Source organism: Dromaius novaehollandiae, chromosome Z, assembly GCF_036370855.1.
Source record: "Dromaius novaehollandiae isolate bDroNov1 chromosome Z, bDroNov1.hap1, whole genome shotgun sequence".
In the NCBI taxonomy this organism is placed as follows: domain Eukaryota; kingdom Metazoa; phylum Chordata; class Aves; order Casuariiformes; family Dromaiidae; genus Dromaius; species Dromaius novaehollandiae.
Genome location: NC_088132.1, coordinates 69,510,810 through 69,528,410, shown reverse-complemented (window position 1 = coordinate 69,528,410; position 17,601 = coordinate 69,510,810). Strand labels below are relative to the sequence as shown.

The following is a 17,601-nucleotide window of genomic DNA, read 5'->3' as shown; positions in this document are numbered from 1 at the left end:
AGATACTGGATGGTACTGAGATGTGGGCCCTGGGATGTAATTAGGACTATAGCTAAGCTTTGCAGGTTGCTGCCAGCAGCTTCTCTGGAAGAACTACGCTCTACAATCTCTATGGAACCGATCTGAGTAAGGCTCCCTCCTCTTTTTTTTTCTGTCCTTCTGCTAAACTGATATGCTCAAGTTCAAAAAATATAGTGAATGAGGTTTGCTTGTTTCAGTTGTTTACCTCCTATATTATACATGTTTATAAGCAATTCAACAATAAATTATTGTTGAAAAGTCATTTTACATCAGAAACAAGGTATCATAGTGTAGGAATTTTAGATTGTTATTTGTGCCAAAGGAATGAGTGTTTTCCTTTGTGTCTTGTCATACATGGAATCCCATACATTTAGACTTCAGCAGGTTGAGAGACTCAAAGTGAGAGGCTAGAGGCAAAAGACTGTGAGCAGGGCTCACATTTAGATATGCCAGGGGACTCAGACCAGGAGAACTGTAAATCTGGCAGCTTTTAGGAGTTCTAAGTACATTTATCTAGAAAACAAGAAAAACAACCCCAGCTAAATGATCTGTCTGGGGCCACAGTATCTAGGGGCTGAACTTATTTTTCCTCACAGGCTGTAATTCCAAATAGTGATTCAGACATGTTCCTAGGATCAGAAGTCAGACACTTCTGTTACCTAGATCACAGCAATTACATGATTTTATCACAATAGTTTTTTCACCTCAGGACATATCACATCTCAGTGGGAAATAACCTGTGAACAACCTAACTTTCTCTAAGTAAAATGGATGAACAAGTTAATGCCTGGCAGGGACTTCAGTCACACTTCTGTGCCAAATGAAGTGCCTCGTTAGCAAGCCTTTGGTAATAAAGATACAATAGGCTATACAGTTTAAAATTACTACCTGACATTATTTATGTCTTCATACATCTCTTCAGCACTTTCTTGGCCCTACAAGAAAAATGCAGTTTTCAATGGCCTAAATACATTTGGAATGACGTGAAGAAAATGGACCTGCTGTGTAAACTTCATACAAACGACATAAAAACATTTACAGCAAAATGTAAATACGAATTCATTTAATCTTTCCAAACCCAGGTTACTGCATTATTTAAACCCACTATATGTAAGTTCTGACTTTGTTTTTACCATACCACAACTATAAATTTCCAGATTGTTACCATCACACTAGCATATTGTTTAATCCAAGTGGATGTTTTAGCTGCAGTGTTAGTTCTGAAAAGACTGTATCTGCACTGCCATGAAGTGGTGACAGAGTTAGCAGTAGGTAAAATGGAATGCTAGGGATCTAAATGAAACTCATATTAGGGTCCCAAAGAATGTCTTAGCCCTAATATAGGCAGGTACCTAAAGACACCAACACAAACCTATGCTTACTTGAAACCAGTGATTTATCACTGGAATAAAATAGGGCCCTTGTTTCTGGAAAATTTTGGCGAAATAAAATGTCAGTGGAAATAGAAGGTTTTTTAAATCACTTTTTGGTGTCTAGCCAGCTTTAATAATTAGTTCCAGTTTGCTCTGCGTACCCAGTTTTATTTCTGTCCTTCACAATAAGTGCTTCTGCAATTTACTGGCAATATACTGGATTAATTCTGCAACAAATATTCTAAACTATTGAAATGTTTTTACTAAATTTGTAAGTTTGTACTAAAAATGATGAGTTCTTCAGTTTATTATGGATGATAACACTTACCTCTTCTATATTTCCATGACCTATATGACCAAAAGTAAAAATAGGGTATTAATTTTTGCTATAGAGAAAATAATTCATTCTAGTGCTAACTATTTACAAATTGCTAATAACACAGGTGATATTAAGTAGAAATATATGCAGACTCCTGTCTTAACATGTCCATTTATACAAGAAAATAATTGTTAAAAACCTAATAAATCATAACAGACCACAAAATCTGTTAGGCACCAGCCCCACAGTTTAATAAGGAGGCCAAGGGTGCGTCTAGCAAGCCAGGCTCTACCCCAGATTGCAGAAGAGACTCTGTGAAGCTGCTGCTTCCTCCTTGCTCTGCAGGTAGTTGTGTAGGAAAAGAGCTTGGGCTTGGTTTCAGCTCCACAGCCCACACTGCTGTACAGCGAGGATGGCCAGCACACTAAATGATGCATACTGTGCCTGGCACAGACTGATCCTCCCTAGGAGAGATCAGAAAGCAGACTGAAATTCTTTGTGTCACAATCTGCTTTCTCTGGCTGCTCCTGGCACAACACTGCTACCCACTGCCTCTTATTCAAGGCAGATCACAAAGCAATGTTAAAAGCACAATCAACAAATTATTTATCGAGTACGAAACAATGCCTGTTCCACCAGAGCACACAACTTTAACTCAGAAAGGGCAGCGTTCAATTTGGATTATATTTGAAAATCTGGTAACTTAACACATCCTGGTATATCTCCAACCAAGAGAAGGGGGGGGGGTACAGAAGATATTTAAAGCACTTCCTGAGAGTCTGTCATATTAATTATAGAACAGTTAGTGTTATGAGACAACCTTCTTCACCCATTAGACTGCAGTACCAGCATAATTAGTTACACAAGTCACTTATGAATACAGTATGCTTTTGCTTATCTTATAAATACCGTATGCTTGCAGCTTTGTGTGTCTGCTGCTAATTAAAACATACCTGTCTTACTCTGTGAATCAAATTCAACATCATCATAATTTTCTTCATTGTCTGGACTTCTGTAAACATGAAAAAGGCAACATGTGAAACCTATGAAGATGGTTTCTGTGACTGCATTTTCATTTACCACTGTTTTGCTGCTTTTTTCAGTTATTTTAGACAATGGCTGGGCAGTCTGTTGAGTCCTATATGCTACTTCAGTACCCATGAGATTCTCTAAATTGTTCTTCCTGACAGTGACTTGATTTTCTACACAGGGAAGCCTTGATCCGAAGTATAAAAGAAGAAAACAAATGAGCAAAAGGTGCTCAGATACCATGGAGATGAGTGTGGTATGACAAATATAACAGACAGATGGGCTGACTGAATGGAAAGAATCTGCTGGGCTTTTTAACCATCTTTGCAGGTGCAGGCTTCTTACACAATGCATAAGCAGAACACCAGACTTTTGCATGACGTTATATATAACTGTAAGACTTGCTCCTTGACTTACACAGAGTAAAATGTAAACAATGGGAGAAGGTTAGGTTGGTAGAAGGGCTCTGATGTTAGATTTAAAACTTCTGTTGAACTGGGAGGAGTAAGAAATCGAAAATTTAACTAATAATAAAGTTATGGATTATGGCTGACAGGCACTACCAAGGAAAGGACTAAGAAAGGACTTTAAAGTGGAAAGCGATCTGTCTAAAAAGAAAAAAATTAACCTAATGGAGAAAGCTCTGAAATAGAAAGGAGGAAAGAAAAGGCATCAGCATCAAGGCACGCATTTTCAGCAGAGGAAGATGCCCAGAGGGCGTGAAGGACCAGAGAAGCAAAACGGCAAGCTAGAGTTAAGTTTTGCATATTCTTGAAGGCAAAGAGGGAAAGCCTGGGTCTTAAGCATTTGGCAAAGAGCATTCCCAGGAGCGTTTCTCCAGGGACCGTGGGAGCTGCTTTAAGTTACCTGCGCTCTGGCCACTAGATGGGGCAGGAACTGCAGTTTCCCAGGAGCCGCCCCCCGCTCCCCGCCCGTGCTGGGGCACCTAAGGTGCTTTTAAGGGGGCCGTTTCCCAGAGCTGGGAGCACAGCAGCATATTTAGATTGATGTTGTCACATCATCAGCACCAAAATATAGTATGTGTGGCCACACGAAACTCTCTGATGTCTTATACAGTCTCTCTGTCTATTTGCAGTAAGCTGCTGGCCACAAAGCTACCCACTATTAATGTCCAACTTGTTGCCGGTCACTTTTCACACTAGTCCCCCATGCTTTGTTGCTGGAGGGTTCGCCTTTCGTGCACTGCTTTCTGAAGAAGGATAAAGAAAGGAGAACAACGTGTCACAGGGGCTGCAAACGTTATGGTAACAAGCCCCGGTTCATCTGGTGGTGGTTTCACAACCAATGCGTTTGTTCCTCAGGTTTGCAAAACTACTTCCTGCATAGCGGGGTGTCTGCTGACAGACTTGCCTCCCCTGCCTTCTCCTCCCAGAAGAGTGCTGGGGAAAGGTCCAGTTGTTGCCACAACTGATTTTCAACAAGGATAGGAAATCTTTGTACCCATCTGGAGTACAAAACCCAGCAGAATCTCCCTCTCCTGTCCTTCTCCCCCTCCACCCCCCTGCATTACCTGATTACCTGCAGAGCAGGAAGAAGTGTTCGCTCCCATATTACAGGTAAGAAGATTTAGGACAATTAAATAGATGGAGGGGCCAGTCTATTAAAAACTAATTCCAAATAGGCTAGAGCTGGTGTAGGGCAAGCAAGGTGGTGTCAGAGCTGAACATAAGAAAATACTTCTTTACTATGAGGGTGACTGAACATTGGACAAGTTGTTCAGAGAGGCTGTGAAGTCTCTGTCCTTGGAGATATTCAAAAGCTGACTGGACATGCTCTAGCTGACCCAGGCTGAGCAGGGTGTTGGACCAGATCATCTCCAGAGGTCCCTGCCAACGCAAACGATTCTGTGATACTGTGATTCTGAGCTTATTCCTGCAGAAACCTGGGAGACAGTCTTTACCTGCTACTGCATGAGCAAAGCAATAGGCAGAAAAAGGTGAGAAAACATAGACTGGTAGATTTTTATGCTCACTTACGTTGTTTCAGAGCTGAGCTTGCTGTTTCTGGGAGGCAGGCTGGGGGCCGCTGGGGCCTGCAGTGATGGGTGAGAGGCTGGTGGAAGAGGTGGTAATTGTGTGGCAGAGTGTGGTGGAGGTACAGGTGAGGAGAGTGCTGCTGAGGAAGGCACTAGCTGTTTGAAACCTTCTTTTCTTGGGCCTGAAAATAACAAAACAGATTAATTTATCAAGTAAGCAGCTCAAGGCCAAAGATAAAAATTCCCTGTTCACATGAATACTCTCCAGAGCAAATATATATTGTTGAATCTACTGCTTAGATATATTTGGTGCCTTAACTTAGCAATTTCAAGAGCCTCTGCCTAGAAGAAATTACAACTTATAGCAGGCCTTGAAATTGTCTTGCCAATACATGAAAAAGACACAAAAACATCAATTTGACCAGTGTATAAGCTCTTGTGGTTTAAAACTAAATTTCCATTTAATTCTGCAAATGTTTGCAAAGACCAGCTGCAAAGCGTCACATGAGCACTGATGCAGTCTTGCTGGAGTTTTTCTTGGTCAGAGACAGAGTTTAAAAGGAAGGGATAGGACAGGAAAGGATATTTGGCATTGATTAAGAGCTGCACAGGTCTCTGTATATCATCAGATATTTTTGTCATGTGAGTTGTGAAAGACTGGACTCAATTTTCTACACCAGCAAGCCTATACTAGAGAAGTGGCTGTCTGAGAAGCTATGTCCTCAACAAACAGGTGCAGTCTTAAAAACAAGATGAAGCAGTGCACCAGACACACAGAAGCCGTAATTACATGTGAGGGCTGGTGTGCACGTGTACTTCACTGAATTCGTGCTCAGCGTACAAGCCCCAGTGAAAACCATGGCAACGCTCACATTCTGTTTCTCTGGGAGTTTGCATTCAGAGAAGTTACTCACATACAACCAAGTGAAATCAGTGCTTGAATGCATGGATGTTAAACCTAGAATTCTGTTTTAAGTACCACTAGTGGATTTAAAGCTATCTAGAAAGAACAGTCCTAGCTGTTTGGCAGAAAGTCTAAGGGACTTTCAACAAAAATCAAAGGGAGAGGAGGGAAAGGAACAGAGTAGAGAGGAAAGGAGACGAGCAAATTCGCAGTTCAGTTAATCCAATAGCAATCTGAAAGAACGTTGTTGTCTTCTGTAGATTTTCTTTAAGTTCACACCTGTATAATGAAGATTACAATCTTGTCAAGAAAAATTAAACATCACACATTAGAAAAAGTGATTTAAACACAGAAGAACAGAAAAATATTAGTAATGCTTGATATTCAGACAAAGTTAGTAAAACTACTGCAAGAGCTTTCTTTAGCTATTTGGGAGTCTGAAATTCCATGGAACGAATTCTGTTATAGCTTGTATTTTCAAAACTTTTCAAAGCAATGAAGAAACTTTAATTTGTCCATGATGCATGTACAAAAATATTAGGAGTCTTAGCACCTGTCCCTTTTGGGATAATGACATTGTTTTTATTTTAATGTCTAATAAGCAAGAAACACAATGAGGTGCCAGAAGCCCAATCTGCTAGACACTGAACAACACAGGACAAACAAAATAGTCTTTGCCCCATTTCTCCATGAAATGATGACTCTCTAAGAATAGGTCAAGAGATCAATTATGGCTAGAGATGTGGAAATACAAAGAAATGATGAGTCAATATTGTTTAATATAACAGTCAATAGCAACAAAACTTTCAGTGGTATTTTTTGTAGGCAATGTTGGCAAATTCTTTCTGAGAAGCTTTATCTGTGCTAGCAGGGTGGCCTGATAGGAAAGAAAAAGATGACAAAGCAGGGAACATGATTATGTCACTCTACAAACACAGGGCATACCACTGTCTTGAATACTGTCAAGTATCGAATTCTGGTCATTCCATCTCCAAAAAAATTGAAATGCTAGAAAAACAGAAGACAGCTACAAGGATGCTCAAAAATACAGAATGTCTTCTGTAAAAGAAATCAAAGTGATTTGGACTGTATAACTTGAAAAGAGATCACAGGGGAGAGACACTGTAAAAATATATAAAATTCTGAAAATGAAGAGAAATTATTATTCACTGTCTTTTTCGCTACTAGGTTTGGGGTGAATCAAATAAGTAGGTAGATCTGAGAGAAGAAGGTGGTGACTCTTCACAGAATCTGTAAGCAATCTATGGAACTGCCTGCAGCAGCATGTTTTGAATGCCAGGTTTAAAGAGTGACTAGAAAAATTTGCAGTAGAAACAGTAGAAAAATATGGCTATTAAATATGACCCCTTTGGCTCAAGCAGTCCCCCAGGTGCAACTTGGAGCCTGGGAGAAGATACCGAGGAAGTATCACTACCTGCTTGCACTCTTCTTACAACTTTCTCTAGGCATCTACCTCAGACTGCTGTTGGAGGCAGGGTACAGGGCCAGAACCATTATTCTTATGCTCTTATACTAAGTAATGGACCTGGATGTGGCAGCGAAGCTGCTATGCTGGGTCAGTTTAATCTGTTTTTATGTAAAGAATACCAGAACAAACCTAAGAACATAAGAATGACTGAATTGGTTGTATACCCTGCCTGTCTCCAAGAGTGGCCTGGAAATGGACAGACACACGTGAATGGTACTTTCTCCTGATATGTTCCCTGTCTCTAACTACTGTGAGTTCAGGAACCTCCTAAGCTAGATGTGGTTTCTATGTATTAGCAATTCTCAAAGAATTTCTCTTCCATGAAGTTGTGCAGTCTCTCCTTGTCCCCATGTAAGTATGTTTTAATCAGAATATGCTGGCAAGGGTCACAGAATCATAGAATAACATAGGTTGGAAGGGTCTGCTAGTCCAGCCTCCTGCTCCAAGCGGCACCGTGAGCTTAAGTTTCTCAGGGCCATGTCCAGTCTAGTTCCAGTGATGGAGGTACCACAGCATCTCTGGGCAACCTGTCCCAGTGTTTGAACACCCTCATGGCACTTATTTTTTCCTTATCTCTAAGAACAGGAGTGTTACACAACATACTCATACAACATCTCAGACCTGCAAGGCCTAAAATAAAAGCAGCTCTCTACTGCCATCCAGTTACTGAAAGTTCCCAACATCTATCTTTCACGTGCTTTCTGTGCTCCTTAGGCCAGTATCGAGGCAGCATAAAAGAGAAGAGGGGAGCAGTCTGTCTGATGTGCAGAAAAATAAAGGAAAAGAAAAATTTAACAGACACCGGGAGGGGGTCAACCTGAGCATGAAGAAGCTAAAGGAGAAGTGTTTTTTGGGGTAGACAGGAAAGGGGAATTAGTAACTATTGGAATGCATTTCCACCTGTCACACAGAAATCAAACCAAAATTCCCAAGTCTTGACATTCTTCTGCTTACTAACAAAGAGCTCTGAAGTCTGTGGATAAATTGGATTTCATGGCTCCCTGGAGCAACCTGTCAACATACATGTCAACAGCAGATAATTTTAACCCTGGTAATTTACTTCATTACTCAAACAACATATTACTGGAATCCCAGCCCTGCAGAATACACAGGTGAATTCATAAGTTTTTTTGTTAAGGAATGTTCATTTTCCAAAATCAGACCCTTAAAATTTAAGACATGCCAAGATTAAATTTGTGTGTTGTCACAGATTTTAAAGCCAAAGTTATAATTATACTCAAAAGCATAACCCAAAAGTCATGTGAAATAATACTTTCACTTAGTACTGAGACATCCACAGCAGGGATAACGTGTGCCAGCTGGAGAGAGCCCAAAGAAGAACAGTGAGAATGATCAGAGGTCTAGAAAACCTTGTTTGATATACTAGAGATATTGAATAAATTGTGGTTGTTTAGGCAAAGAAGATAAAACTGAGGTAGAACAAAATTAACACTTCAAAGTTTCTGGCAATGAAGAAGGGGATATATATTTTTTTCACGTCAATGGTAGAGAAAGGAAAAAGTAATGTGCTTAAAGGGAAGCGAGATGTGTAAGGAAGCATTTTCTAATTGTGAGAGCAGCATTTCCAACACCTGAGATCCATTTTGAACAAGCTGTGTAAACTTGTGGCAGAAATAAGCACTAGTATAGTTGTTCTTGCCCTGGGCATAGGGATGGACTAGATGACTTTTTTACATGTCTTCCAATGTCCTGTATTTTACAAGACATCACATTTAATGCACATGTTGAGCCCAATAGCTAAAGATCAACTAATGCATAATTTTGACTAAAACTTGTCTTCCAGAAAGATATCCTACTTTTTGAGGAAAAGAGAATCTATCACTACGGAGTTTGTTTTACTAAGTTCCCTCACTGTTAAAATCTGCATCTTATTTTTTTTCTTAGCCCTTTCTAAGGGTTCAGCTTCTGTTATTTTTATTTCTAACTTTGCTTACTAGAAAAGCTTTTCTATATCCACTGTTTTCTGCCCATGAGCTATTGATACCACTGAACTTAACTGATATCTTGAATTTCTTTTTGATAACTTTAAAACGCTAAACCTTTTTAGTCTCATTTCAAGGCATTTCTTTCATCTCTCAACTAATCTGTAGCTATTTCTGTGCTCTCTTCAGCCTTTCCAACCCTGCCTGTACTGGTTTGCCACATGCAGTGATGAAAATTACAAGTCATTCTTCACCTAGTCTCACTTCTCTGATTGCATCCGGGGGTTTCAGTATTTTCTCCAGCTGCCATCCTTCCTCCTGTTTTGGAAGTGCAGATAAGCCTAAGTTTGATATCAAGCCCTATCAAGCCATTAGCAAAAGGCTTTTTAAAAAACTTTTTAACTGTTTCCATAAGATTCCTTAAGGATAAAGCTCCAAGAACGTAGGGTTACAGGCTGAAAACTGTCATGGATTAGACTCTTCTCTCACATCATTGCCCTGACTCAACTGTAGAGTTGTTTAACTGATGCCTGGATTTTTTCCAGAGCCATTATACTATCTCATTTTGCGGGTATGTCTTACATTTCTTGATTCGTATGAACATTTGCATTTGAGTGAAGACACGCTTTGTTTGAATAAGCCAAGATTACAAATGATTGTGCTCTCTCTGTATGACTGCCTGTCCTCATTTAACTCTTCACAGTCTTTATTTCATCCGCAGACTTTTTCAGCGGTAAATTCCTATTGTTCCAAGGTCACTGATAACAATGATGGATTGCACTAAAGAACTAAGCATCTATGCGTAGTTAAATTCTTGAATTCTTTCAACCAACATATTCTGAACAAAGAATGAAGCCAGAAAGACTCAATTTTCATAAAAGCAATGTTAATTGGTATTATTTATACTCTTTTTCTGTGTTTCAATAGTGAATCCTATGTCAGTTTTCCATTGTGCATTTATATAGTCCATACACATCGTTGTGTATATGCAAAAAAATTTCATGAATAATTACATACATATATTATGCCACCATACATTATTACTTCATTGTGATGAGTCTGTGGGACTGAGGAAAAATTCTGCTTTGTATTTCTTTCATCTGATCTCTTTTGAGAGCCAGAGCTAGACAATAGGAAACTAAGCCAGGAAAGGACGCCAGATGCATTTTAGATTAAGTGCTTATTTTTAAAGGGCTGAAAAGCCTGTCCCTTTTAATCTGCATACATTGCTGGAATCTGTCAATTACTAAGGGATCATCATAATGGAAACATTGTTTGTTTGTTTTTTATTTTCTAACTATAGAACTGTCTATTCCCTGCCTTTAGAGGTGTAATTGTCTGCACTTACACTAACTGAGCCTGCTGTAGGTGTAAAACACATTAATTCTAATACTGAAAATAATGGGATGAGTTAGATAAGAAGGCAACACTCAGTATGAAAAAGCTGTTAAAATCAGGCGTATAGAGACAAAGCTATCACAATATTTCCATACTTTTTGTTTCCTGTTTTACTGGAGCATTTCATTTTGACCCCCATTCCATCTTTTTCTGTCTATGAGACACTTAGTACTTACAGTGAGAGCATAGAAAGGTTCTGTGCTGGTACTGGAACTGAAGTCAGTTCAGGACACTGATAATGAGAAGTCATACTGAAACTACGTCCCGGCTTCATGTGAACCCAAAGCACGCTCGCCACAGGAAACAGTGTTAAGGACCATGACTGCGCACTAGCCTTGACCACTAACCCTCTGGTTTCCAAATGGCCTCTTCTCCCTTCTTGCGACACCCAGCTTTTTCAGATTCTGTGCTGCACTGAATAAACAGATGCAGAAACTGAGGCTGTTAGCACAGAAAAAAAATAATGAGTGAAAGGGAATGAGTTCCTCCAAACTGTGCAGCTGTACAGGAGCTGAGAGAAACATGTTGTAGAAACTATCCCTGTAAAGTATCAAATACCACAATACACAGCTACTTGGGGTAACTTCTTTAATGATCCTCAGAACTCGAGTACTTGCATTAGAGCTGAGCACAAAATACTGCAAAGAAGGCTTGGGGAGCCTTCTCAGACAACTTCTACACATGCAACAACGAAAAGGTCACCTGCATTCTTGCAGAACAATCATTCTGCAGGAAGTTCAGGACATTGAAATTGTCTTGATGTATAACTTGTGACTTTGACCCTTGCCATTCCTGGCTTGTGAAAGAGAAGTACCAATGCCTCCACAGTAGCTAACACAACATCTAGAGAAAGAACCCATCTTCCCTTTTTTGTCCAGATATTCTGTGTTCAGCAGCCTCTGGAGAAATCAACCTGAATATAACAGTTCTCAATAATTTCCACACGTCTCCTATGTGAACTCAAAGATAAACAAGTAAAAAGCCCAAAACCATCTTAGCTATTTGGAACTCGTGTACTCTATGTGGTCACAAGAGTGTGGCAACAAGTTTCAGGGCAGGATGTGAAAAACATCCACTCTCACCACGTTTGGTGGCTGTCATGAGGTGCTGTACTATGCAGTCTGGAGATGCTCATGCCTGAAATGTGTGGCAAGGTCTGAAGGGAAATCCCAACAGTGCTTGGAGTACTTTCTGGAGGAACACATGCAACAAGCAGCACTGAGGGGGTGGTAGGAATCTGGTGGGAAACTGTACTTTGGCCAGGAGTCGTTCTCCCTGGTCCTTTTCAAAACCATAAGATAAACTGGACTCGTGCAAGGGTGATATGAGCTCAAGTCTGACAAACCTGAAATGATACAGCTCTATTTATTCCCTCCCTAAATACAAGGCTGTCTCACTGCTTAGATGAGAAATTGACTCATAGATGGAGAACACTATCTCACTGTGAACATCTGTAGAACACAGTGGTCAGAAAAAACATATTTTTAAGCGCTTATACCTACAGTTCAATGTCCTTTGGTTGAAGATGCCAACCCTGCTGATCAATTCAACCTATATTTCAAGAGTATGTGATTCCTTGGCACTAAGCTTTTACATGGCAACAACCACAAATATAATTTCCATTATCTCCCATTAAGTAGGAAACTATCCTATCCTGGCAAATGATGACCTGGCTTCAGTTACTCATACTTCTGTCACATCTTGGGTTGACTGCAGCAATAATGCATACCTGCTCTCAAACTCATTAATGCTTAAGAAATTCCAGCTTGTTCAGAACAACTGTAGCGTATCTCCTCAGCAACAGTCTCTTGCAAATGCATTAACTTCCATTCTCTACACAGCAGAGACTTAGCTACAGAGACTTAACTTTGAGTTATAGTTCATGTATCAGGCTCTAGCATCTAGGCCATCCATTGCTTCATCCCAGAAATTTCTGGTCCAAGATTGCATGCTAAATGAAACTGGAGCTGAATAGCAACACATACCACACCACCTTCCATTTCAAATTCACTCTGATTGCACCTACTTTGTCATGACTACATAGCAATATACATATTTAAGAAACTGTTTTTCAGAACACGACAGTGCCTTGCACATTTCATGGGAAAGAACTGTTTCTTCAATTTGTATCTAAAGAGTAGACCACCTCCCTCTTTCTTTAGTCTAGAATACGACATTTGACAAGACCTTTTTCCCTTTGATCACTGATCCAGTGAGCTAACGGTCAGATGTCAACCCCTTCTGCTTTTATTAATGTAAAGAAAAACTAACAATGATCAGCTACTCCAAGGAGACTCCAAATATTCTTCAGGAAAAAGTGTTTGGAATTTTACATTTCTCAATGTATGTCATTAGCTTTTATAAAAAATGACTTTTGAGGATTTTTCAAGCAGTTACACTGTTGGTCAGAAGTTTTACATTTTGAAAGAAACATTCTTTAAAACAAAATGTTTTTGAGCTACTCTTTTCCACAGGTGTGAGTGTTGCTATGTCAAGGTGGGTCCTCAATCCTTTACACATCTATTGGTCCTTCTGTGGAACTCAGTTTTGTAACATTACACGTGTGAATCACCTGCCTTTCCTCCAGTGTACGTGCAATTTGTGTAAAATCAAGGAGCATCTGGAAGAAATAAAGCAGATCACAAAGAGGCTATACAAAGGCTGGCAGAGGAGGGTGTCAGCTTCTTGAAGAATCAGAGGCAAAGGAAAATGGATAGTAGTTACTGGACTATTCAGGCATTCTCCTTTCTAAGAAAAGACAAATATTTTAGTCATTTTTGGAAGAAGGAGACTTGATTTTAATTTCACTGATTTAAATTACTTATTGGCTGCAAACATCCACAAAACTGTAAACATTTAATGGATTTTTATAATATTTTACTGCAATATTTTGCAAATGCAATATGATGTTTCAGTTTTACTGCAAAACACTTCACCATTTCTACGTGCACGATCTGGGAAGTTTTCTGGGTTTTACAGTGAGTTTGCTAAGAAACTGCAGCAAGGTTTGTAGCAGCTGATCACCCACTTCCTACTTTATTCATAATTTGCAGAGAGCTGTTCTGTGCTCTGCTTCCCTAACCTGCATGTTCATTTACATATAAGCCATTATTCTAGGTTTCACAATTATGCTGCTTTGGAGCTGCTAAAAGCAAGCAGCTATACCTGCAAAATTACTGAAGCTCAGTCCTTTTGATTATGCTATTGTCAGACATCCTGTAACAGGAGAGACGCAAAGTATTGGAGACACTGCTCATGCCATGAAAACAGAAATTGCAAAATATTTTGATTATTGTCCTTGAGTCCAGGTGCTACTTTAAGGAATGCCTGGATGAAACCTTTTATCCATTTTTTTTCTTTTATTCTGCTCAGCTCTTCTGCCTCTGCTTAGCCCTATTAGACCATAGAGCTGCGTTTTTCAGCTCTATACAAAGGAAATCACCTCCCACAAAAGGGGAATTCTTCAGCACAGGTCTCCATCCATTTTACGATCACTTTGCTGATATTTGCTCATACATCATGAAAAACATGATCAGAGCAGATGGAGAATTTGTTTGTCCCTCTTTTTTATGCAGAACTTGTCATTGTTCTCAGTTGGGAAATCTTGTTTCCAGAGCAATTGCACAGACTACCTCAAGGTTATTAAATATCTGGCACCTATTTGATGCCTTGTATTCTCAAAATGACTTAGGGACACTTCCAGACCACATACTGACCAGAGGGTTTTTCCCATTTTATGTGAGAATGTAGAGACATACAGATGAAGGATAAACAACATCAGAAAGTGAGCGTCTAAATCTAGATTTAAGGCTGACGATCAGAAAAATACTAAGCACTTATGTAATCCTGCTCCCAAAAGAAAACCCACAAGAAGTACTATGGTACATAAAAGCTTGCAGGACTGAGCCTTCTGGTGACTACAGATGTGGCTAGATACTGTATTCAGAACACTTAGTCTGTTCAGTGCTGACTGGCAGGAGGGAAGCGATTGCAAACTACGGATGTGTAAGCATATGCAGAAACTTGTCCTTGAGGAACAGTACTAAGGGAGAGCACAGAATTAACTCCCCTTTGAACCGACAGATAAAACTTTTCATTGTCTGATGCGTAATTGTAACAATTCTTTTTTTAATGAGAAATATTTATAAACATGAGCCAGTTAACTTTATATTGTACAGTTATCACTTCATATGCAAAAGAAAAAAAAGGAAGTATTCAGAAATGGAGGACAAGTAAGATAGCAAAAGCTTAAAATAAATCAGTATATTTGACAGAGAAGGCAAAAGAGAATGTGTATGTGGAGGCAAAGGCAAGGAAAAGAAAATGTACTGGAACAAACTTACTTAAAATGTGCCCATATATTTCCCAAAGCAACAAATTGATGGAGAGGTTGATAATTTCATTAACCTATTGTTCAATTTGAAAAATATTTACATCATTAGTATGCAGTTCTAGTTAAAAATTACTCATATGAATATAAACTCTGATACTCTATATGAAACTTCAGTTGCATAAAAAATCTCACACAACAAAGCTCTGCATTGAAATCTTGGGTTTTTGCACACTTTCTCTTGAAGATCTGCAAACAAGGAACATCATTGTTCCAAAAGCATACAATTTAGGATGGTTCGGTTTTGGGTGGTAACTAGCGACATCAGAAATGTTCATTAACAAAATGAATCTTTTAGGATAAAGTTAATTTTAGAACACCATTTGAGAAGCTTCCTAATAGCTTTACTATGAAACGTTTAATACTTTTGTTTGTCTTTACCAGTGCTGAATATTTACTTTAGGATTTAATAATTAAGATCAAAGCTTTCAAGAATGACTAGTAGTTTTATATAATGAACTATCTGGACGCCTAACTCAATAAACCTTAAAGGAATATGATTTTCAGAATCCAAATAAAAAGAACTTGATGAAATCATGTTTTTGAAAAATGTCTTGACTGGACATAAAAGATTTAAGCATGAGAGGTTATTGTCTTTGAAAATAGGAGTTATAGAAATCTGTTATATAAGCCTGCATCACTTGAAAAAAAGGTTCTCATATCAATTTCAGTGGAAGGCTATGTATAATTATGTTCAATGCAGATAGCTGTCTTCTCTGATAACATATCTGACTAAATCCTACACAAACTTTTTTCTAAAAATCCGAGAAAAAGAAATTAAAAAAAAGTTCACGTTGGTATTTCACGTTGAAGTAGATTCCCCAAAGTATTCCATAAAAAGGTAAAATCTGAGTTCTGGTTTTGAATTGTTTTTACTATGGTCATTTTTAATGTTCTCTCTTTCTTGTGACCTTGAGAGGATGTTTAATAAAATTATTAACATTGCTTGCTAATAATAACATTCTTGCTTAAAAAGTTCTGCGTGCACCTTTGGAAGGATGAATACAAAATAATAAGAGTAAAACTTCATATAAATTGTAGGAAATTTTTAGAAGAAATTCTGGAATCAGTGATAATCAGATACTGTCCCTTATCTCAGACATGTGTGAAACCTCCAGCCAGAGGCTGTGGCTGTTTCTAGATGATATCTGAGGTTACTTAAGCGAAAGTGGGGATTATATGTGCCTTTTCTTGACACTAAGCTAAGGTGTCAGCGAAGATGTAAAGGGGAACAGACACAAAGAGCACACATTGATATCCTGGAGGATATCATTTGGCAGAACTTGACCAAAGGAGTCTTACTCACCTAAAACACAGAGTGACCAATACGAAAGCAAATGTGCCTAAACTACTACTTGAATCTAACAATCCTTTCCTGTGGCAAAAATGCCAGCTTCTAGCATCAGCACCCAACGCTCCATGTGATTCTTAGATTCGCTTCAGGACAGAATACCAGCTGCAGACAGTATGGATTGCTCTGCTTGAGAACCTCTTCGGATTAGAGAGATGCATCATCAGGCTACAGACTAGGGATATGTGTCTATAGCTCTCCTGTTGGACCTATTTATTTTTGATTCCCCTGACAAGCAGAGATTCTTGCTGCCCAGATGAACAGATATGCCTTGAAGTTGCTCATGTATTTCCTTTCAGAGTCGATCCAGTCTACAGAACCGTTAACAGTCAAGTTCCACATGCTGAATTTTCTCCTTGACATTATTCGGTTTTTGCTGAAACCACTGTGAAAGATGCTTAGAAACATCAGCTGAAGATCTGGAAGTAGTCAGACAAAAATACGTCCCACATATGCTTCAGGGAAGAAAACAGTTCCTCTCTCCCACAGACTGTCTAGCTTCAGTTAGCTGAATTCAGATCTCAGTGAAAAAAACTGGCTAAATGCAAAGCTAGGCAAAATACTGAAATGATATTATAAAAAATAGGGAAACTGCCTCCCATCCTTCTTAATATATTTATGAACTAAACATCTGCCACTGAAGCAGGGAAGCTTCTTTGCTCATCTTTCTTCCTTCTCTGTCCCCATGATTACTGGGTGCCTAATTTACTGCAACAGCAGAACACTTTCGTATACACCTGCAACTTAAAACTTGCAACCAAGCATGGTTATCATGGACTTTGTCCAATCTTAGTCACTGCTATTCATATCTACAAATAAGGCTAAACATCCTTAAAAAAACCAACATGCTGCATTCTCTTTACATAATGCTGCATCCAGTCTCCTCTAGCAACATCATTCATAATGAATGCCCTCTTTCCCAGTGAATGAGTCCACTCTAAGATCCTTTCCTGATATTTGCAGAATTGGCTGCAGCTGCTTGAAAGAACAGATTTTTCTTGTCTATATGGCCGCGCATCATGTTTGGACTAAGGCTTATTTCTTCAGATTATGTTATTAGTAACTTCATCAGTGGGGAACTTCAGGAGTGTGGGAGATAGACAAGATGGAACAAATTATTGTTCAGAAGAATGACTGTGGACATTATCAACAGTTTTTTTTTATTTGCACGCACAAAAAGCTACTCAAATTCGCGTCCCCTACACAGACCAAATCAACCAAAGTTAAATAACATTTCTTAGTTAAACTATTTCCTCTACAGGGGAAAACAAGACAGTGATGTACTATAATTTTTTTTTTGATACCTAGTGGGATACTGAGACAATTCAAAGCAGTTTTAAAACCAGAGTTTTAATAAAATTTATATCAACTGCTGCTAAGTTTTTTCA

General features: G+C 38.9%; 1 protein-coding gene across 5 annotated transcripts in view; it reads right to left on the bottom strand.

Annotated features, from left to right (window-relative positions):
- The window catches only part of LOC135323489 (FYN-binding protein 1-like), a 73,226-nt gene that overhangs the window by 21,680 nt on the left and 33,945 nt on the right, over window positions 1–17,601 (bottom strand). For all 5 annotated transcript variants that reach the window (XM_064501442.1, XM_064501446.1, XM_064501445.1 and 2 more), the window contains exons 3-6: window positions 4,740–4,920; window positions 2,667–2,725; window positions 1,723–1,742; window positions 910–956 (exon numbers count right to left, since the gene is read on the bottom strand). In XM_064501442.1, the coding sequence (XP_064357512.1) occupies window positions 910–956; window positions 1,723–1,742; window positions 2,667–2,725; window positions 4,740–4,920 (307 nt within the window). The remainder of the gene's footprint in view (window positions 1–909; window positions 957–1,722; window positions 1,743–2,666; window positions 2,726–4,739; window positions 4,921–17,601) is intronic.